The sequence below is a fragment of the Leucoraja erinacea genome, chromosome 23, assembly GCF_028641065.1.
Source record: "Leucoraja erinacea ecotype New England chromosome 23, Leri_hhj_1, whole genome shotgun sequence".
Taxonomy (NCBI): Eukaryota; Metazoa; Chordata; class Chondrichthyes; order Rajiformes; family Rajidae; genus Leucoraja; species Leucoraja erinaceus.
In genome coordinates this window covers 5,484,492-5,507,613 of record NC_073399.1, presented here as the reverse complement: position 1 = coordinate 5,507,613, position 23,122 = coordinate 5,484,492, and the positions used below count along the sequence as shown (strand labels likewise).

The 23,122-nt window shown below is 37.8% G+C and overlaps 1 protein-coding gene across 3 annotated transcripts in view; it reads right to left on the bottom strand.

Moving 5' to 3' along the window:
- LOC129708125 (dual specificity mitogen-activated protein kinase kinase 4-like) overlaps positions 1-23,122 on the bottom strand; it is a 69,431-nt gene that overhangs the window by 27,301 nt on the left and 19,008 nt on the right. For all 3 annotated transcript variants that reach the window (XM_055653697.1, XM_055653700.1, XM_055653699.1), the window contains 4 exons: positions 12,159-12,264; positions 6,536-6,634; positions 2,892-3,066; positions 844-963 (listed from right to left, as the gene is read on the bottom strand). In XM_055653697.1, coding sequence (XP_055509672.1) covers positions 844-963; positions 2,892-3,066; positions 6,536-6,634; positions 12,159-12,264 — 500 coding nt within the window. The remainder of the gene's footprint in view (positions 1-843; positions 964-2,891; positions 3,067-6,535; positions 6,635-12,158; positions 12,265-23,122) is intronic.

The window sequence follows — 23,122 nt, the reverse complement described above, 5'->3', positions numbered from 1 at the left end:
CAGCAATATGAAAGAAATCCAAGCCTTTCAATTTTGTCTGTATTTTAATCCTGTTTCACCATGGATTGATACTTGCATTTATCTCCCCATTTCATTATTTTTGTTGCAATACAATTTCAACAATTCTTAAGTAGGTTTGGGAAAGTTTTTCCATCTTTCTCCTGGTGTTCTGGCAACCCACTTGTTTAAATGCTCATTTTCAAACTTGCCCAAATTTGGTCTCTCACTCACCATTTATGTTCTCAACGGGTGGTTCTTAGCATTGGGTGATATCCCAAAAAAGGTTAGAGGGAGAAAAGCAACAATGCTATTCTGTAGGAGGATCCCAAGTCATTTTATTGTCAAGTGTCAGAGTTACTTTCTCTTCTCTCCTCAGTTCACACCACCTTTTCATACCTTTACTTATCTTCAATTTAGTTATCTATCAATGTTTTTGTTATTCAAATGCACTTCTACTGATTCAATGAAGTATTCTTTTATTTCAACCAATAATCTGCTGCCTCCTTTGGTCCAAAAACCAAATGTTGATGTATCCCGCTGTTTGACTGACATTATCCTGTCTTATTCCTTTGACAGTTGCTGTGATTGTCTAACATACATTTCAAATTCCCAACAAAGATTAAGCTAATAAGATAGTTCAGATCACATTCTATTTTTATTTACGTCATAATCAGTCTCAACTGTAAAATCTGGGTTCCATTTAATTATATATTGTACAGGTTTTTCTAGTAACTACAAAGATTTCCTATTTGAACATGAATTCACTTGGATTTTACCAAAACTATCCAAAATGATTCCATCCCGAAAGTTCAGAGATCAAACACCTTTTCTCAATTTTCTCACCTCTCTGAAGAGTGCGCCATAAAACTGAACAATATATGGACAATCACTACTCCTCATTACAACATCTAAATCCATCAAAAGTTGTTTCTGTTCCTTCTCATCCACCGTTGATCGAATTCGCTAGAAGTAAGAGTATACATTAAAAATATCGCAACAAAGCTTTTTATGCAGCTTGAATTGACTCATTTTTTTCTACAAAATAAATATACTGTAGCTTAACATCAAACCTTATGAATTGACAAATTGTTTTTTTCTGCATATTTCTGGTTGCTTTATCAGCAACATATGCCAAAGGTTTGACATTTTAAGCCAAATTTTTAATTAGAGGTGGAAACTTTTACAGAAAATAATCATAATACATTCACCAGTATTATTCAAAACAATCTACATAATGTTCTTATCTTTGAATACATATTATCTTTGAAATGATAAAATAATTCTGTACTGGTTTAAACATTCTTTTAGGTAGCATGTTTGTAATTGCTTCACCAGCGAAAAGGTTACAAGGTTAATTATATCATGCACTCCAATTCATAATATGGAAAGAAACCGGTGAATTTAAGGGAACACCAGATATATGCAATTAAGGGAAATGTACAAGCTAGCTAAGTTGACAGATTTACAGTGCCCTCCATAATGTTTGTGACAAAGACCCATCCTTTATTTATTTGCCTCTGTACTCCACAATTTGAGATTTGTTATAACAAAATCACAGGTGGTTAAAGTGCACATTGTCAGATTTTATTAAAGGGTATTTCTATACATTTTGGTTTCACCATGTAGAAATTACAGCTGTGTTTATACATAATTCCCCCCATTTCAGGGCACCATAATGTTTGGGAGACATGGCTTCACAGGTGTTTGTAATTGCTCAGGTGTGTTTAAATGCCCTCTTTAATGCGGGTACAAGAGAGCTCTCAGCACCTAGTCTTTCCCCCAGTCTTCCCATTACCTGGAAACCGTTATTGCTGTTTATCAACATGAGGACCAAGGTAGTGCCCAATGAAAGTCAAAGAAGCCATTATGAGACGGAGAAAGAAGAATAAAACTGTTAGAGACATCAGGCAGATCTTAGGCTTACCAAAATTAACTGTTTTGAACATCATTAAGAAGAAAGAGAGCACTGGTGAGCTTACTAATCACAAAGGGACTGGCAGGCCAAGTAAGACCTCAACAGCCGATGACAGAAGAATTCTCTCTATAATAAAGAACAATCCCCAACACCTGTCCGACAGATCAGAGACACTCTTCAGGTGTGGATTTGTCAATGACCACAATCTGCAGAAGACTTCATGAACAGAAATACAGAGGTTGCAGTGCAAGATGCAAACCACTGGTTAGCCGCAAAAATAAGATGGCCAGGTTACAGTTTGCCAAGAAGTACTTTAAAGAGCAACCACTGTTCTGGAAAAAGATCTTGTGGACAGATGTGACGAAGACTAACTTATATCAGAGTGATGGCAAGAGCAAAGTATGGAGGAGAGAAGGAACAGTGCAAGATCCAAAGCATACCACCTCATCTGTGAAACACAGTGGCGGGGGTGTTATTGCATGGGCATGTATGGCTGATGAAGGTACTGGCTCACTTATCTTCATTGATGATACAACTTCTGATGGTGTAGTAGCATAACAAATTCTGAAGTCTATAGACATTTCTTTCCTAAAAAATGTTCAACCCATTGATCCAATGAAAGATTCCACCCACAATGACTTGTACAATTTGCCAAATAAAGGAGTCAATGTAATTATTGTGGAAGATTGAGGTGAGCAAGGGATGGAAAACACATCACTGCTGTATGTTAATCTGAAACTGAAAATAAGCTACTGGAATGAAACAGTTTTACTTTACATTAATTGGACATAGCTCACATTTAGGACGTTAATGCTCAGTGCATAAAATGTGGACAAGGTGAAGGAAAAATCCAGTAAGAAATATGTGTGTTGTTTTCCACTTCATTTGAGGTTTGTTAAGCTCAAATTAATACATTTCCTATTGATCTTTAAGTACGTCAAATTTCTTATCACAGAATGTAGATTGAAATGCTTACTTTCACAGCCATAACCTGTCCGCTTGGGTTATGGATCATTTTGTTCACAGAACCGTAGGCTCCACGTCCTATTTCCCCAAGGTCCTTGAGGTCATCTGCAGTGAAGTCATACAATTGTTCTGGAGATATCTTCAATTTCCCCGAGGATTCAATGCTATGAGTCCGCAGCCTCTCTCTGAAAAACAATTTCAAGAATAACCATCAAACCTCTAGAAATTTGTCCACGATCAGATACAACCCATGCCGCTACTTAGCAAACTTCCTCTATACTGGTTATTCTCAAAAATATTCATTAAGTTCTACTTCCTGTAAATCAAAACAATGATAACAGATAGAAGCCTGTGCACTACAAATAACAAATACGTTATTACATCCTTTCTCTCTCTTTCTATAGAAACTAAGACTTTGAGTTTATAAAAACAAGCTGCTGTTGTTCCAGTGTTCTTGTTTTAGTGAGGCTATTTTCTTAAGTATCATCAAATGCAATCAGTGGTCACCTTTTCAAAGGTGTAGTCATGACAGGTTTCAATACTGTTTCTTGATTATATACTGTACACCAAAGACAGTCCAAAAAAGATTGAATACAGGTCCATCACTACCTCACATTATATCTTACCAAAAGCAGCCATAATGCCTGGTTTGATTCTATTTAAATTTAACAAAAGCATCTTTAAATCATTTGGCATGTTGTTTGTGCTGCCTGTGAGTTTTGTCCATTCAATAGCACCCTATTCACTTTTCAATTTTTACTTTTCAATGTTGCTTTGAACTCCCTAATAACCGACTTCCATTATTTGTCTGTGGCTTCCTAGTTTTTTTTAACATCATTCCTAATTTCACTGTATTCCACCTGGCCAATCATTCAACTGCCATTGCTGCACTTTGAGTATGCCTCTTCCTCCATTGCAAATCTCCCTTTTGAGTTTTTAAATCAGATCACCACACTTGAATCACCAAAATATCAGTTGACTTTGTACCTCTAAGGAATCATATAACCTATATAACCTTACAATCCTGCCTCATCCAACCCCCAAAAGATGACCTCCCATCAACACATCTATTAAGTTTGGGAAACAAAACAAACTTCTCACAGTAATCTATTTTCATGGAGCTGGTGCTGTGAAATTCTATTACTTGCAAATAAGTTGAAATAATCTGAAAACAGAATCCAAACAATCTAAAAGTCAACCACTGGACCTCCTATTATTTTCAAGGTTTGTATGTTAGGGGTGGAAAAGCTTAGTGAGTCAAATAGCTTGTAGACCTTACTGAACTTAGGTGACAAAGATATTGATGGTTCAATTACATGTCCTATTATGGATAAGATTGGCTAAACATGAGGTTAAAAGCTCAAGCAAATTTTCTTTTGGACATTTTTTCTCCCAAGCCCCCTCGAGTCTGAAGTAAATGGAAGCATGGAGAATTTCAGCACAGACTGTGCAGCATGAAAAGCCAAGCACTGATTTCATTTTAAAGCATTTAATATATGGGCAGAGACTCCTCTTGGTATTCTTATAAGACAACACTTCCAACATCACAGCTTTACCTCAGTCAGATTCAGATTAGTTTACTATTATATAAACAGGGTACAATTAAATTCATTGTTTGCATGAAGCTCAGAGTATATAGTATACATGATAATGACAATAAATATGATGAATGCAAAACAGCAAAATGGTGAAAAGATTATGGTGCAATATGTCTAGGTCAGATGTTATATTCTCTGAACTGGGGAGAGAAATTTGAACCCACTGAGTCGTCAAGTGTGCATCCATTGAGCCAAAATGGCATTTACATTTTTTAAATTCCAATTCAAAGTAATAATATAGAGGCTTGGGTGCATCAGAGAATATTAGAGGTCGAAGATGAAGGCTATGCACATCATGCCAAGTTACATCACAAAGTGTAATCCACTGTGACAGAAAATTCAGTTTGCTCAAAATTAACTACAATTCTCTCTTACAAATGGGCATTTTTGTAAACAAATCTCTTAGAGAACATAAAAGTAACAATGAATAATTGTTGAGAAATAAAAGCGTTCTTTGCAGAATAAAAAAAAATTATATCCAGATGTTAAAAAAAAAACAAAACAAGTAATTAAATAATAAAACATAAACGCATTTGGGTCAACATCACTATGCCGCTGTTCACATAGACATTATATTTTTAAACAATACCAGCTAAACATCACAATTCTGGCCTAATTTAATACAAACACCATGTTAATGCAAGGCATTGTTACACAATTCGATTATCGAGAAATATATTACTATTGATTGGCTCAGTTGCAGCACTCATCTCAATAAGGCAAAATTTAATACGTTGAAATCACACTACAGAATTTGGGTGATTAATATCGGCTGGCATTTCACAGGAGATTCTAAATCAAAGGTACAGCTGAAAAAATCCATGATGATTTTTACACTGTGAAGATATGCAATCTTCAAGGCAATTCAGAGGTTTGCTCGGTTGGTTTATGGCATGAGTTGTGGCACATGAATTGCAAAGTGCCATTATTTTACAGTTATGTCCATGTTTGTTATTTTCATCTGAATAAACACAACTATGTTCAAATTTGACATATGAACCACTTAATATTTAATGATCATAGCAAGTAATTTTGTTTGAAGTGAATCCGCCTCCCCACGGACCCTAGTTGTGTGCAAGGCAATTTCCATCCTTGGGTATCAATCTATAGAGCCATAGAGTGTGGAAACAGGCACTTTGGCCCAACTTGCCTACGCTGACCAACATGTCCCATCAACACTAGCCCTACACCTGTGCTTGGCCCATATCCATCTACCCATGAACCCGGCATATACCGATTGCTTCTTAAACTTTTGCGATAGTCCCTGTCCCAACTACCACCTCCGGCTGCTCATCTCCACCTTTTGTGTGAATAAGTTCACTCGGATTCCTATAAAATCTTTCCCCCCCCTCACCTAACCTATCTCCCTGATTCTCGATTCCCCGACTCAGGGCAAGAGACTGAGTCCTTGAATACTTTTTGTCTACTTTTTAGTTTTTTTTATACAAGTATGTTAATGTAGTTCAGTGAAGGTTTACAAGTTAAAACTAAGAATGCATATGTCTTCCTGATGAAAAAGTTGTCAGCATACGCTTCAGTTTACTTCAGTTTAGAAATACTGGATGGGAAGGGAAAATACTACATTGAAACATGCAACATAAAAAAAGATATTTTGATCTTTGGCTCTCGGCAGGACAGATGTGGAAAAAATATTTTCTCTTTTAGGAGTGTGTAAACTGGGAGTCACTGTTCATAAATAAGGTGCCACTCATTTAAGACAGATAAGAAAGTTTGAGGAGTATTTGGGACTCTTCTTCAGAGGGTGATAGTAAGCAGTCTTTGAATAATATCAGCAAGGGATTAGGGTTTAGAAAAATTACTGCAGGTAGATGGAAATTCAGCATTGAGGCTTCAATTAGATTAGGCTTGAGGTGTGAAATGGCTTCTCCCTTTCCTAATGCATATTAAAACAAAGCTGTCTCTTTTTCTCAATATCAATGGTTATAGATGCTGTTAAATTTCACAAATACAAAACGTAATACACATTAATCAGATGATTAATAATTTGTCCAAGAATTACAGTTCGATTTAACACATAATGCAAATCCTAACAAACCTTGTTCGTTTCATTTCCAATGATATGAAGTCTTCATCCACAGGAGCTGAAAGTTCCAAAGATCCAAGGTCTGGGGCCTGTTTTGGGGTGGGCCTGGACCTGCAGAAAATATCAGTGTAAAATCTTGTAGACTAATGGAAAAAAAGTGGTATGTTAGCTCTGCAAGTTTAGTCTTTTTTTAAAGAAAACAAATGGGATGCTTGTCAAATGTTAAAGATGATGGCTGCAATAAAAACACTGAGCTTTGTGACTCCATATTTTTTTTTACACATCATATGACTACGCGAATGATTCTGTGAACTATACATTTCCACAAGATATAAAGCAAAGCACCTTAACAGCATCTTTAGATGAATAGATATCAAACTCCATTAAGCCCATCTTAGAAGTGAAATATGCCAAAAACAAATGGAAAATTTAAAGTGAAAATTACTAAATTGAAATTTCACATACAATAATGGACAGAATTGTTTAATCTTTCCATTGTAGAAAATGTACTTTTTCTGCTTGTTGTATAAATACACCAGTGACAAACCTCGGATCAACACTGGCTAATGAATATGCCAGATACTTTGAGCTTTGTCTACCATTCCTGGCGAATTCATAACTTAACCCCATATACCTTCCATTACCTTATTAGCTCCTTCCAACATTGTCAACATTTTGATTAAAGTATTTCTAACCCAACATATAAAGAATGAAAGCAGAGTTTGCATAATCTATCCTCACATCAACCCTTTGAACCAAGGAACCTGTCCAGTAAATCTGCAGTACAATCCATCCATGAGTCTCCAAATTGTGATGCTAAAGCCCGCTCACAGCTCTCCTGATAGTATGTCACTGGGGTAACAGTTGTAACTGAACTCCTTAGTCAAGTCGTCTGAGAATAAATGCCATTGCTATTGTGATTAGTTTTGTATCTGTACTCCCTGAATGAACATAGACCAATGCTTCAAATTTAGCTTAGTTTAGTTTAGTTTAGAGGTACAGCAAGGAAACAAGCCCTTCGGCCCACCGAATCCACCGGCGATCCCCGCACATTAACACTACCCTACACACACTGGGGACAATTTACATTTATATCGAGCCAATTAACCTACGTCTTTGTGGAGTGTGGGAGGAAACCGAAGATCTCGGAGAAAACCCATGCAGTCACAGGGAGAATGTACAAACTCCGTACAGACAGCACCCGTAGTCGGGATGGAACCCGCGTCTCGGGCGCTGAAAGGCAGCAACTCTACCCCCGCTCCACCATGTTCAATAAAAATTACTAATTAAATTTTAGTTTCAAAAAACAAGAAGTCATCTGATCCATAATTTACCTTCAGAACTCATAATTCACCCATCTCACCTTCTGAACTCTGGAAATCTCACCCCAAGCCTTTTCAATTCTCCCCCCAACCTTCAGGGTGCTCCTTAAAACTCACCTTGATCCTATTGTCATGAGGTGATACAGGAAACTACAGATGCTGGTTTACAAAAAAAAAGTCAAAGTGCTGAAGTAACTCAGCAGGTCGGGCAGCATCTCTGGAAAACGTGGAATAATGATGTTTCAGATAGGGATGGGGTCTGTCCATGTTCTCCAGAGATGCTGCCTGACTCAGAGTTACTCCAGCACTTTTTTTTTATTTTTTTTAAACTAAGTCATGGAGCTAGATTCGATTTTATCTGAGAACACCATTGAGTGCCTTGGAACATTTAATCACATGAAAAGGCACGTTAATTCAATTTTTGATCAGCAGTCAAACTAATTACAACATCAAGCTTACGTGAAGCAAGTTTACACGCGACAACACACTGGCCTCCCCATCACAAACGTAACATTGCTTGAATCACTGCTTACAACTGTTCAGCTATAATATTTATGTTGTTGCATAGATAAACACAAAAAACACCCAGCACAGGGTTTCTGAATATTAGTATAATGATGAAAAAAAAATCATGCTTAAGATAAATTCCATTATACCCCCACACTAAGATGTCAACCAAAATGTTACTGTTGGAGATTTTGCACATTTATTATTTCATACAAACTGTTGGGTTTGTGTCCTAAGAAATGTGGATCCATTGGACTGACCCTTTGAAAACATATTTAGGCAATTTATATAGTGATGTAACCTGCTTTGTTATTAAGATAGAGTACAAGGTGCTTCAGAGCATGCATTTTAAACTGCAAATGAGTTTTAATGATGTGGTGGGTTGTGCAAGGTTGGTCTAAAAAGTTCCTAATCCAGCCCTTATGTGGCAAAATAGCATACAAATGTTGAAACTATTGTGCACAAATACATTTCAATACTCTAGGTTCCATCTTGCTGCAAAGCAACCATTTGGAGCCAGGCGGCCTAAATTAAAGTATAGCTTTTACAATGTGAATCTAACCACCAAAATAAAGTGCAAGTACAACAAAATTATTTTTGATAATTGTCACCACTGAGGCAGAATTCAGTGGGTGTTTTAATTATATTCAAAACAATTGTATGTTGTATAGTTATTGACATATGATTGATTCTTTTAAATTTAGTATCTGTGGTGCTAATAGCAGGCAGTTGAACAAAAGTAGCATCCTAGATGATAGAAATCTAAATTTTGATGACATGTTTGAAAAGAGCATCATTACTATACTCAGAGCATTTCTGTTTATAAAATTGTGGGGCTCCAGTATAATAGCTGACTAGAGTAAAACCAATTCATTTTCAGTGCTCTGTTGATTATTTCTGAAAGTTTGTTATTTCTTTAAGGGGAGAGGGTGTACAATTTAAAATTTGATTATTAAAGCTTGGTTATTTACAAGAAATACAATCAACTTAAAAGGAAAAGTGACTATTCTAGAGTCTTACTCCTTAACAAGTCAGAAAAAGCTAAAATGCCCATTTGATTCTAAACTCAAAGGATAATTTGTTCAAAGTTTTTTCTTGTCCGTTATTTCATGCAGACTTGAACCTGTTAACAATTGCAGTATGTGGTCCATCAGAAGTCAATAACCAACATGATGAACAAACCAAAATGGACTGCTGCACTTCCAAGCTAGTTACTGTTTTTTTCTCACATTTATAATGTGCCAATAAATGGATGGCATTTCCCGATTATAGATGGAATAATTACAGACATGTACATCAGCTTCCCTTCAATGCCTTCTGTAGATGATTTAGGTATGCTATCCCAATTATTGCAAGTTGCTGATTCAATTCAAGTATGACAAATTTATCTCCAAGGTTAGAAATCATAACTAGGCTAGTTACATTATCACTTTTCACAATGACAAGTCTCAAATGTGATTTGTAACTTGTACTCATCCTTCCTAAAGAATATTTTTCTGCACATTTTCTCTGCATTACATTTGTCTTCCATGTGTATCTATCCATTTCATTGCTATTAGCCACCCAGTCTCCAGCAGGCAAGAATGTTTGGAGTGTTAGATGATTATTCAGATACCAATAACATCAGGCTCCCATCTTTTTCCACCCTAGTCAATGTTGTCCGTGATTGAACAGTACCCAAAAACATATCCATTCTCGTCCTCTCTTCTTTGATGTGGTTGAATACAGTACCCTACATATTGCTCAGTTAGAAATCAATAACAGATCGGATATTACATTGGCTACATTTTTATCTGGTACAATTGTATTCAAAAGCAGCCGGTGGTTTTAGCTAGTTCATTATGTGATGGTCAAGGGTGACAATGCACAAAAGGGGCTACATCGAGGGTACAACAACCTGTGACTGTGGCACACAGACCCAAACATTGCGACACCTACTGCAATGCCCATTGCTGGATAATTCATGTACTACTGCAGACCTTGCACTTAACACTCCAATAGCGTAACGATGTGTACAGCAGTGGCGAGCCACTATATAGCACAAGGACACGAAAGAAGAAGATTGTGACTAATTTATCAATTTTTTGTATTTGAAAACAGTGCACATTAAGCACATTAGTTATAAACATGGATTCGCCTACAATTTAACAAATTGTTGCATACTTTAACTATTTTATAAAGTTGGTTGGCTTTCCTTTCTTTAAAATAAGCAATGCAGAAGACACCCAGGAACAAATCTGAACAGCTTTCCTGAACAAATCCCTTCTATTTTACAACCACGTAGATGATTCCAGAATACTGTCCCAATTATTCTAAGAACGACAAATTTATATCCAAAGGCAGAATCGTAACTGGGATAGTTACATATCAGTTTCACAATGACACGTTTGTAACTTGTCCTCTAATGTATTCTTTAACTGTATCAACTTTCCTAAAGAATATTTGACTGCAGATTTTCTCTGCATTACATTTGCCGTATGTATCTGCCCATCTGCTATTATTACTTGGTGTCATTTTACTAACATCTACTAACAATGAAACCAATCAAAGCTCCTCAGAAAATGTTTAAAGATGCTAAATATGTCATGAATTTAACAGTGCTGCAACTTGAATCCCAAAATAAATTTACTTCAATATATTAAGCTTTCAAACAAGATCAACATAGAACAAATAGACTTTCTGCACCAAGTAAAAATCCTATAAACTAATTTTGCAACATAAATTAATGATGGGCAATGTTTTATTTCAGTTTATGATTTCATGGCTTCCAATGTGACTTTAGGCGGATGACAGAAAAAAACAATGCAGCTAGCAAAAAAACTTACTTTCACAATCATAATTTTGTTCAAATCTTTTGAAAAGGATTATACATAAACTAATCATGACAAATAATGAACAGCTTTTCAAAAGTACCACACTCTGAATGTCTGGAATTTAAAATTATAAACAGAAAGGTCCGACTATGCTCAGCTGATCAGGCAGTCGCAGTGAGAAAGAATTAATGGCACAGACTTTCTATGAGATCTTATAACTTTCATGGATTCAGCAGCATTTCTCATGGGGCATGGTCTATGTTTTGTAGCACAAAAACAGTATTTGAAATCTACTGTTATAAACTGAACTGGTGTCTTTTTAAATGGGAATCAATATTGTCTAGAATCAGCCCACAAACACAGTTGTCCATTTGTAATAAAACAGACAAATGTTAAAGTAACCTAAAAATATTTGTCATACTCACTTAATGCATTCTGTAGTGCAAGTACAAGTTAATATCAATTATATTCACACTCAGCTCTTCCATTTATCGCTACAAAATATGAATAGGTCTTCCCCTGGCAAATAAAGTAATCTAATGCGCTCAACCTCACTCATGTTGTGTCCAGGGTATAAATTGCTGACCCTCACCTGAGTATCAAGCATTGCAGAGTGAAAAGGTATCTAACCAATAGAAGCACTGGGTCTCAGGTTGCACTACTACTCCTGATCAAAGCCACAAACTGAGACCGTTAACAAAAAACACCGAGAGTTACGCAAAAGAAGATTAAAACAGCTTCAAATTTACGAACAAAATTTCAGATATGCACCAAAAGATATGTAAAATGAAAAATGCTGAAAACACTCAGCAAACCAAGCTCCATCTGCAGAGAGAAATAGAATTGATACTTAAGGCAAAAGCATTTCAATGTTCTGATACAAGCTCTTAAGTTCACTTTTCTTCTTTCCTCAAATGTGGCCCAAGTTCTTGAGGGCTTATGATTTGTTAGAGGACAGGCAATTTCAACAGATTTTATTTCAACTCTACTCACATGTGTGGGTTCTGAAAGTGAACTCCTCCTGTTGGATTTAATGTGAGCCTTGCTGTTGTCTTGAAGGCTGGGTTGGCAAAATTCAACTTCAACGCTTTGCGTTTAACTGTTTGTAAACAAAAATGACAAAATGGAACAAAAATATTAAGTCATACCATCACTACACCCTAGATGCTATACAAAACCTGGGAATTAAAACATGGAGATGTCACAAAGAGATAGTTGTTGAAAGGGCAGAATATTTTCATGGATTTTCTTCCAGTTTTGAAACAATAACATGTAGCAGAAAATGAAAACACAATTGCTCTTCTGATATTTGCATTAAATTCTATATACTCTTTTGTCTGATGAATATTCTCAGGATATGAATTTGCATTAAATATTTCAAATTAGCAAAACAAAAGCATTTAACTGACATCCAGTTTTTCATTACATAACTGTTGGAAATGTATTTATACTATTATATAATATTTAGTATTTGCTCAAGGATTCAATTAGATAGGAAGGACAGTTTTTTGTTAATTATGCAATTATTAATAAATTCTAATGTTTTCTTTCGATTTATTAACTGCAAGAAAATGTAAAATGCCCTTTTATAAAGGAATTCGCTCATGTTGTTTTTTTACATTAAGGGATTAATTTCCACACCGATTATCAATGGATTTTGTGGAATTTTCTGTTTACAAAATATAATCCTATGATCAATGTAACTGCTAATTACATTTCTGCAAGCAGAAATGAGCGTGGAGGCAGTTGAGTAAAATTTTCTTGGTATCCAATACTACACCTCCCACCCAACAGATTTCACTAAAAAGTGATTAGGAATAAGAGCTCCAGCTGAATTTACTTCTCCTAACCCACAAGCTTTAGCATTATGTTCCTATAATCCCAAAATATTTTGGTCAAATAAATCTAAATTGAGAATTCAATCCGGGGCCACTCTAATGTAGGTGGCTCCGTACAGACCGTGTACCCATTGCATTTTCCCTTGCTGATAGTAGTTGGGATTGGAAGTCAAGATCACAATAGCAAAGGCACCTGTAGAGCAAGTATGTAGTTAGCTTGGTTGAGATGGCCAATCTGAACAGTCTGAATAGGCCAGTCTGAAGAAGGGCCTCGACCCGAAACGTCACCCATTCCTTCTCTCCAGATGCTGCCTGCCCCACTGAGGTACTCCAGCTTTTTGTGTCTAACCAATCAAATGTTCTGATTTGCCCAGAATAGTGCAAAATTTGAAAGACGTTGGGCTTGTTCTTCGAGACAAGTGGAGAATAGTTCATCACATTCAAGACTTGTACCTTGGTGATGGTGGACAGGCTTTGGGATGTCTGGAGACTGGTTACTTGCCACAGGATATGAATCCTCTGACTTGCTCTTCTACCCATGTTACTTAAGCAAATCCTCCTAGCTATGGACAGGAATTCTAAAGGGAACTAGAAGCATTTAACTTCAGTTAGTTATGAATTGGAATAGATTCTTCATAAGTCAGTTGACTGAAATACATTACTTTCTTGCTGAATTCCTCCAAATTAGACCAGAAAATGTACCTCTGGTCTTGCGTCAGGATTCAAGCTCTCATTAATTTCAATATGAATTCCTGACCTGGACAATGGGAAGTAATTTTGTTTAAAAAAAAAACTTACTTGAGAAGAAAGATTTTGACTAATATACAAAACACATAATACACATTTATTTACTATCAACAGTTATCGCAATTTTCAGGATTGCTGAGGTGTCAGGACTAATCACCTGAAGCCTACTTGCCGTTAAGCTCTCCCTCCAATTGAGTTTTAGATCATTGTTTTATGGGGATACTCCAGAACAAGAGCGGGGGACTTGGTAATAGTTTATTTTGAGTAATGTTTTATTTAGCTTGGGAATTGCAGAAATTAGTTATATTTTCCCAACATACTAAACTGCACAGACCATTGACCATTTTCACTTAGATACAGAATGCTGGAGTAACTCAGATGCTGCCTGAGATGCTGAGTTACTCCAGCATTTTGCGTTTACCTTCGATTTAAACCAGCATCTGCAGTTCTTCCCTACGACCATTTTCACTTTATGGACAATGTTATTTTGCCGTTTCAAAAGCTAAAGCAATGTAGTACAGCACCAAGGAGTACACATTTAACGTTTGCACCTCGACCTCAGCTGCAATTAACTAAAACACTGGATATAATGACTATAATTACATTATGAGCTATGTATCAGATTACGAGGGTCATCTCTTCTTAACTACAGCAGTATTGTTATATTCAATGTCTGAATGGTGAGCTGAAACTGCAAAGCAACTGTTTTAACTGGCCTGTGGCTAGGTTAGACTGATAACTGGAGAATGCCAATACAATGTGAATGCTTACAGCAAACAGTGTTTCATGTTGGCAAGTCACATAAAAAAAATAGTACATACACAACATTTCTTCAGCGTTTCTCCAATCCAATAATACTAAAGGGAAATAAAAGTTTAGGAAATACGTATTTTACTGAAAGTATTCTGGTAGTTAGTGGAAGAAAATGCATTCACAATAATTCCACCTGGTGTATCAGCCACTGAGAAAAATGCATGATCATCATGCCTCCAGAAACAGCTACATTATGATATAGAGGGAGGGACTATTTCAGACAAGTGCATTTTCTTGCAGTCCATAAGACCCACATCAACAGTAAATGCATTTTCACAAGATTCCAGCAGTTTCTTATGTCTCCAACAGTACAAATAGCTGTATTGGGGTAGTATTTTGCTTTTAAAAAGAGTTGTTCTGGTATAAAATCCCATTCAGTTCATCAAGACCATCCTCTTAGCGAGCTAACCAGTCTATTTTTTTTCATTCTTTCTCCACTACTGCTGAAAGCCCTAACCGGCTGTTTCCACCACAAAACAAACAGTAACTCCAGATTATAATCATTAGTTAAAATAATTTTCATTACATCCCGATTGTAACTTTTATCCATTAAATTCTTGTAATTGTTCCCAAATTATTTTAATGTATGCTGAACTAATACAATGTTGTACATCTATCAAATCGCCTCCCATTTTTCTAAGAATATAATCAACAACTTTAATCCAAACATTGCTAAAAGCCATGGATCTTTGAACCATTCTAGTTAAACCCCTGTCCCACGGTACGAGTTGATTCCAAGAGTTCTCCCGAGTTTGCCCCGATTCAAACTATTTACGGTAATGGCCGCTCGTCGGTACTCGTGGCTCTCATGGACATTTTTCAACATAGTGAAAAATCTTCACGAATCTTCCCATGCTTACCTGCTGTTAGCGAGTCTTCTCGAGTACCTGCCGTTAGTGGTACGAGCAGCTAAGAGACGTCCCCGAGCTCAGACATACCCGCTACGCTCATTCTCCGTGCTTACTACGAATTGGATTTTTTTTTAAACTCAGGAGAGCTCTTGGAATGAACCCGTACCGTGGGACAGAGCTTTTAGTCTTTTCTAGGCCCTCTCCAGGATCAAATCCTTCCTGGTTGGACAGTAGTGCAATATCTCACGTGATCTGACATGTGTTACAGTGTCATTGAGAGATAACACAGAAACAGAACCTATATTTCAACATAATCTTTGTATTCAATACCATTGGTAAATAAATCCAAGATCCCAAATATATTAAAGAATGCTCTCGAGAGTTATTTACATCCATATCCCTTTGTTCTTGTGCAGCGCTTAGAACTTATGCCATAAAGTCTATACCATATTTCCTGATTATATTTGGCAAACTGCATCACCCCTCTCTTTTCTGTATCAAATGAGATTTGCCTACAGTTGCAGCCAATACGTGCCCTGTTAATCCCACTACCAAGTTAAGTGTCACCTGTGCATTCTGACCTTTTCTCCTGTGTTCATATATCCAAGTTGTTCATATAAACAATAGTGTTCCTGGTAAATAAACCCTTATGAAACACTATCGCCTATCTGCCTCAAGTTAATAAAACAAAATACAAATACACCACTGCTTGTCATGAAGCCAATTCCTTAACCATGCAGCTACAGAGCCATGAACCTTGACTTGACGCCAAACTTTTTATGTAGGACTTCGTCAAATGTCTTTTGAAAATCCAAATACAGGTAGTTCCACTATAACGTAATAGTTCTTAAGAAATCTTGAATTATAAAGAAAATTGTGGCGAGGAAAGAGGTTAGGGGGCTTGGAGTTTCAGACTTGCAATAACAATTATTCTTACAGCATGATATTTCAAAAATAGGTAGAGGTTTATTTTGTTACCGCATGTTAAGAATACTAAAGGTAATATATGTAAAATAAAAGTAGTGGGAAAAGGCTATGTTCCACGCTGCACCGCTAAACAAAATTAATCACATTCTCTAATTCATCATCCACATTACATCCAATTTGTTTTATGGAAGCATGTATAGCAGAATTGCCTGATGCCATTTATTACATTCTAATCAACTTTTATTCTAATCCATTTTATCTCATTAAAATATTGAATCTGTTCTGTTGAATAAGATTTGCCTTTAAACAAGCCTTTGTTAATGTTTTCCTTTATGAAGTCAAAATGAATAGATTAACCGTTTCATGTTCCAACTCGCTCTTGAAACAAGGGTGCAAGGTTTGCTACCGGTAGTACCACACTTATACTTAGGGAGGATAGGAAGGTTATTATAAACTCTTCTTCAAATGTTACTTCTCCCAACAATCCACAATGCATCCTACCCAAACTATGCGACTCATTTGCTTTTAACATAGCCAGCCTGCCAACAATTCAAAATTTCTGCAAGCCCATTATATCTATTATCAAGAGATTTTGGCTACATCCTCTGCCTTGATAAAAGATAATAAAGGACACATTGAAGTATTTGTGCCATGTTCCCCCACCTTTATAAACAGTGGCATTTAGTCAATGATGGCGTCAAGGAGATAGACAAAATGCTGAGGCAACTCAGCGGGTCAAGCAGCAGCCTTGAAGAACATGGATATGCGTCAGGTCGGAACCCTTCTTCAGACTGATTGGGGGGGGGGGGGGTAAAGTTGGGATAAAGTGGCCAGTAATAGATGAACACAGGCAAGGGGGTTATTGGATTGGCAGATTGTTGGTCAAAGGCCATGGATGAGAAGGCAGGTGTGAGCTATGAATTGTTACTCAGGGATATAAAGGTTGTGAATTATGTATTCACGGCACAAGTGGAGTGGTTGGGAGTTGGGGGGGGGGGGGGGGGGGGGGGGATACAGAGTGATGTCAGTCATGTTTCCGGGGGGAAGGGGGGGGGGAGGGGGTAGAAAAGAGGGGATCTTGAGGGAGATAGGGGAGGGGGAAGGAGGTTGTTGTGGCATAGTAGTTACTTAAAATTGTAGAGTTCACAGTTCATACTGTTGGGTTGTACAGATGTCATTCGTACAGTTTGTGTATGGCCTCACTCTGGCAATGAGAGGAGGCCCAGGACAGAAAGGTCAGTATCAGATGAGAAGAAGAGTTAAAATAGTTGGCAACCGGGAAATCTGGTAGGCCTTGGCGGGCTGGGCACGAGCCAAAGTCGACAGTCTCGCCAATGTACAGGAGACCACATCGATGCTGTAGATGAAGATAGAGGAGACGCGTGTGAACCTCTGTCACACCTGGAAATGTTGCTGGGGTCTTCCATCACAGCTATGTGATGGATGTTTATGTAAAATTGTAATTATGTTGTGTCTGGGTCTATTTGTGTGTAATGTATGGCTGCAGAAACGGCATTTCGTTTGGACCTCTAGGGGTCCAAATGACAATTAAATTGACTCTTGACTCTTGACTCTCTTGGTCCTTAGATGGCGGAGAGGGAGAATTTATAGGTACAAGTGTTACATCTCATGCAGTTGCAGGGGAAAGTACCCGAGGAAGGGGTGGTTTGGGTGGGAAAGGATAAGCGAACCAAGGAGTGCAATGGCATCAAGGAGTCCCCCGTTAGATTGGGAAAAAAAAACCTCCACTGGTCGAAATCAGACCTGCCAGAAAGGTAAATAGTTGTAAAGGTAGACAAAAATGTTTGAGAAACTCAGGGGGTGCGGCAGCATCTATGGAGCGAAGGAAATAGGCAATGTTTCGGGCCGAATCCCTTCTTCAGACCCTTCTGAATATATCCTCCTGGTACTGTTCATTCCCCAAACTAAAAATCAAGAATTCAAAGCTAGACACAAACATTTAACTAAATTAAACAAATATTGGAGTGACACCATGGCGCAGCTGGTAGAGCTGCTGCCTCACAGCACCAGGGAACCAGGTTCAATCCTGTCAGTATGGAGTTTGCACTTTTTCCCTGTAACTGTGTTTCCCCTCCCACATCCCAAATAATAAGAGGCAGAGAGAATCTGACCAGAGCGCAAGAAGCAGGTCTTTCCCTGCAAAGACGGGCACATTATTTAATGTTGGCCAATTCATATGCCGTGCAAAACCTTGCAAAGTTCAATCCCAATGCTCTCTTCAATCTGGCAACCAGAACAGTGACTTTATTCATTCAAGAACACAACACAATATTAGGCTAAACGATTGCCAATAAGTAACAGCACTTAAACATAACCTACCTCCATTCTGTAACCAGATTTTATTGACAGAGAGTCAAAATAATTATATTTATGACCCAGGAGAGGATCCTACACAAGATTAACATCAAAATAATAATGAGCCAACTGCTGGTGAATGACAATCTTCACTTTATCACACCAAGTCACAATACAATTAAACCTTTCTAATAGAAAAAATATTCACAAGGAATATCACAGAACACCTATTGCTACTATGTGCCATTGTACTGATGTACAACATAATTAACTTCAAACTCACAAGTAGAGAGGAATATACCATAATTTGTAATGAATTCCTATTTTCTTGGTTTTCACTATTGAATGACGTTGGCATTCCAACAGAAAAATGTGTATGCATGTCCTGAAAGAAAAACAGATTCTTCTCAACAATCAAATAGAAAAATATTTGCAGGTGTTAGAAATCTAAAATAAGAACATAAAATACCAGAAATAAGTAGATCAAAAAAGAGCAGGTAATAAAAGCAGCATTTAGAGGGCTGATGCAAGAGTTGATTAAGATTACACCAGATTATATTTCTTAAATCATGCTTTTTAGGTCTGACTACGTATAGTTTTCTATACATTCCTTATGATAATAAAAATAGGTTAAATAATAAATATATGAATAATGGGTAACTGACAACTACCATATTTCATTACTTTGCTACTTAAAGATAACATGTTATTTACAATTAAAATGGATTAGTGAAGAACACCAAAAGAAGACATTCAACTAAAGCGAATCCTCATTATGCGCTATCCACGTATTTGCGACGCCAGGTGTATATTACAAGGTTCATTGGTAAGCATAGCACAATCTTCAAGGGACTTCACTTCTGTAGTCAGATGAATCATGCTTGCCATAAATTGGAGTGGATATAATGTCTTACGCTGGGATGTAGTGAAATATCAGGAATACCTGGAACTCAGATCATTGTCTGGGGTTATCAGGTTTGTTCTTATCTCCAAACAATGGTAACCCTCTCATTGCATGAAAAAAAGTCTGACAAATTTCCTCCACACTACATTCAGTACTTCCATATTAACGCTTGGGAAAGGGAACCAAAACGTTAACAGAACTGGTTAAATATTCAAATCCATGTGTAGCCTCACCAAAATCCAGTACAAAACTTAATTATTTCTACATTCCAACCCCTTTTTGAATTGAAAGTATTAAATTTACCTTCTAAACTATTTGCTACACGGTTTTGAGATGCACAACTACACTTCCATCCTTCTGAACTTCACTCAATTGCAAGGTCCACATTTAGATTACAATCCACCTGTTGATTCCTTACCAAAATTCCTTTCCTACATTAAATTTCATGTAGCAAGTTTTCATTCACTCAACGCATGTTCTGCTACAGAATCCAAATATCCTTATCGCAACATACCCTCATAACTACTTTTGTGTCATTAGCAATCCTGGGAACATCGCATTCTTCCAGGTTATTAAAATAGTGAACAATTTTGGGCCAAGAACTGATCCTTGGGGTACTAAATTACATCCGTTAAACCTGAATTAAAAAAAAAAATTCCAACAGTTTCCAACATAACAAGATTTCAATCTACACTGACACACTTTGTCTAATATCAACCCAGCTCCAATACCATAAGCTCTTGTGCAGCAGCAACACAGCAATGTGACATTACCACATGCCTTCTGAACTCCAAATACACAGGATCTACATATCTACAGGATCCTTACGACCAATGTTTCTTGTTATAATCTCAAAGAACTCGAGCAAATTTGTCAAAATGCAATGGGTATTTGGGAGATGGGGACATAACTTGTTTTGTGAATTGAAGCTTAAGTGTTTTATTTAGATCAAGGAGACTGAAACAGGAGAAAATAGATTATGAGCGTAAGCCTGCAGGTAAATTAAAGATAGCAAGAGCTTCCATAACTCCACAATTGAGGTGGAGGAGAAGCTTTTTAGGAGACAGAAAAGGCGGAAATATCCAGGACCGGACGGACAATGTTTCCCCCTCTACCCTCAAGCTCTGTGCCAAACTGGCACCAGTCTACACAGATATTTTCAACCTGTCCCTGCAAACCTGCACTGTCCTTGCCTGCTTCAAAGTCTCCACTATTGTTCCTGTACCCAAAAAGCCAAGGCTTATAGACAATAGACAATATGTGCAGGAGTAGGCCATTCGGCCCTTTATAACTCAAATCTGGGAAATGCATTACTGGTCTTAATGACAGCAGGCCTGTCACACTGTAATCATGAAGACCCTTGAAAGACGTGCTGGGTCCCCTGAAATATATCACAAACACCATGCTGGACCCCCTGCAGTTTGCATACCGGGCCAATAGATCAAAGGATGACACAGTCAACCTGGGCCTGCACTTCATCGTCCAGCGTCTAGACCGCCATGGGATCTATGCAAGGATTTTGTTTGTGGATTTTAGCTCTGCATTCAACTCCATTGTGCCTAAGCTACTACACACCAAACTCCTCCAGTTGACTGTGCCTGAACCCCTCTGTCAGTGGATTACCAACTTCCTGACAGACAGGAAGCAGCATGTGAGGCTGGGAAAGCACATCAAGGACCAGCATAGGAGCACCGCAAGGCTGCATACTTTCCCCTCCCCTTTACTCGCTCTACACCGATGACTGTACCTCCACTGACTCCTCTGTCAAGCTTCTCAAGTTGCGGATAACGCAACCCTGATTGGACTGATCCAGGATGGGCAGGAATCTGCCTACAGACAGGAAGTGACACAGCTGCCGTCCTGGTGCCATTGCAACAACCTGGAGCTCAATGCTCTTAAGACAGTGGAATTGATTGTAGACTTTAGGAGAGCTCCCCCTCCCCTTCCCCCACTCACCATCAACAACGCCAGTCACATCTGTGGAGTAATTTAAGTTCCTGGGAACCATCATCTCCAGGGATGTTAAATGGGAGGCCATCATCGACTCCACAGCCAAAAAGGCCCAACAGCAGATGTACTTCCTGCGGCAGCTGCAAAAATACAATCTGCCACAGGCAATGATGGTCCAGTTTTACACCCCCATTCTAGAGTCTGTCCTCACCTTCTCCATCATGGTCTGGTTTGGCTCAGCCACCAAGCACGACATCCGGAGACTGCAGCGCATCGTTCGATCAGCCGAGGTTGTTGGCTGCAACCTTCTCCCCATCGACGAACTGTACACTGCAAGGGCCAGGAAGCGAGTGGGTAAGATCATCTCTGACCCCTCTCACCCTGGCCACAGACTATTTGAAGCACTTCCCTCTAGAAGGCAACTCCGGACTGCCAATGCTGCCACAGCCAGACATAAAAACAGCTTTTTCCCCACGAACAGTAGCTCAACTCAGCAACCAAAAGTCTGTGGCCCCCTTTTGCTCTGGCATCTTATTTAATTCTTCACATGTTTCAATAATAATGTTTTATTTTTCATTGTCTACTTTACATCGTGTTGTTACTTGTGAGCAAAGCACCAAGGCAAATTCCTTGTATGTATACATACATGGCTAATAAATTGTATTCAATTCAATTTAATTCAAGATGAGTAGTGAAAGCACTATCGATGATGAAACTGGGGAATAAATAAAGAGAAAGCCAGACATAACAGATTTTAAGCAAATATTTCAAATCAGTTTTTATTAAAGAAAACCAATAAAAACCTCACAATACAAGAAAATACAAGAGGTAAAGAAAGAATACAAGACAATTACAGACACTGGAGAAAGTAGTAAACAAGCAAAAGTTGCAAAATGTTAAATTTCCTGGACCCGACAGCCTGCATCGTAGGGCCTTAAAAAATAGTGGGCTGTATTGATGTAAAGCACACTTCTATGAAAAGGTAAATATAACGTCTGTTCATAAAGAACAAACTATTAGCCAATGCCAGAGAAGACTGTAGAGGTGGGTACAATTACTATGTTAAAAATATATTTGGACAGAAAAGATTCAGAGGGATATGGGTCAAACGCATGCAAATAGACTAGCTTGGAGAGCGATCTTGGTTAGCATGGATGAGTTGGGCCGATGGGCTCGTCTCCATGCTGTATGACTATAGATCAATTCGCTATATAGAGAAAACTGTTGGGATTGAGAAATTAGCTGGACATACCGTAAATCAAATGCATTCAAGCAGAGTCAACAGACGTGATATTTGACAAATTTCTTAAAAGCCCTTTGAGGATGTAATAAGCAAGGTTGGGAAAGGGGATTTTGTGATTTTCTTTTTACTCATTCCATTCCTTTTCAGAATCTGGGCATAGCTCACTATGCTAACACTTACTATCCATCGCTAAAAGTGAGTGCCTAGCTAGACCTTTTCAGAAGCCATTTAAGAGTTCACATTTACGCTAGATCAGATGACAGATTTCCTTGTCTGAAGCACATTGGTGCACCAGATGGATTTTTTAAATGATCATGCAATGAATCTGGTCATTACTGCAACTAGTTGGATCTTTGCAAATTCAAAAT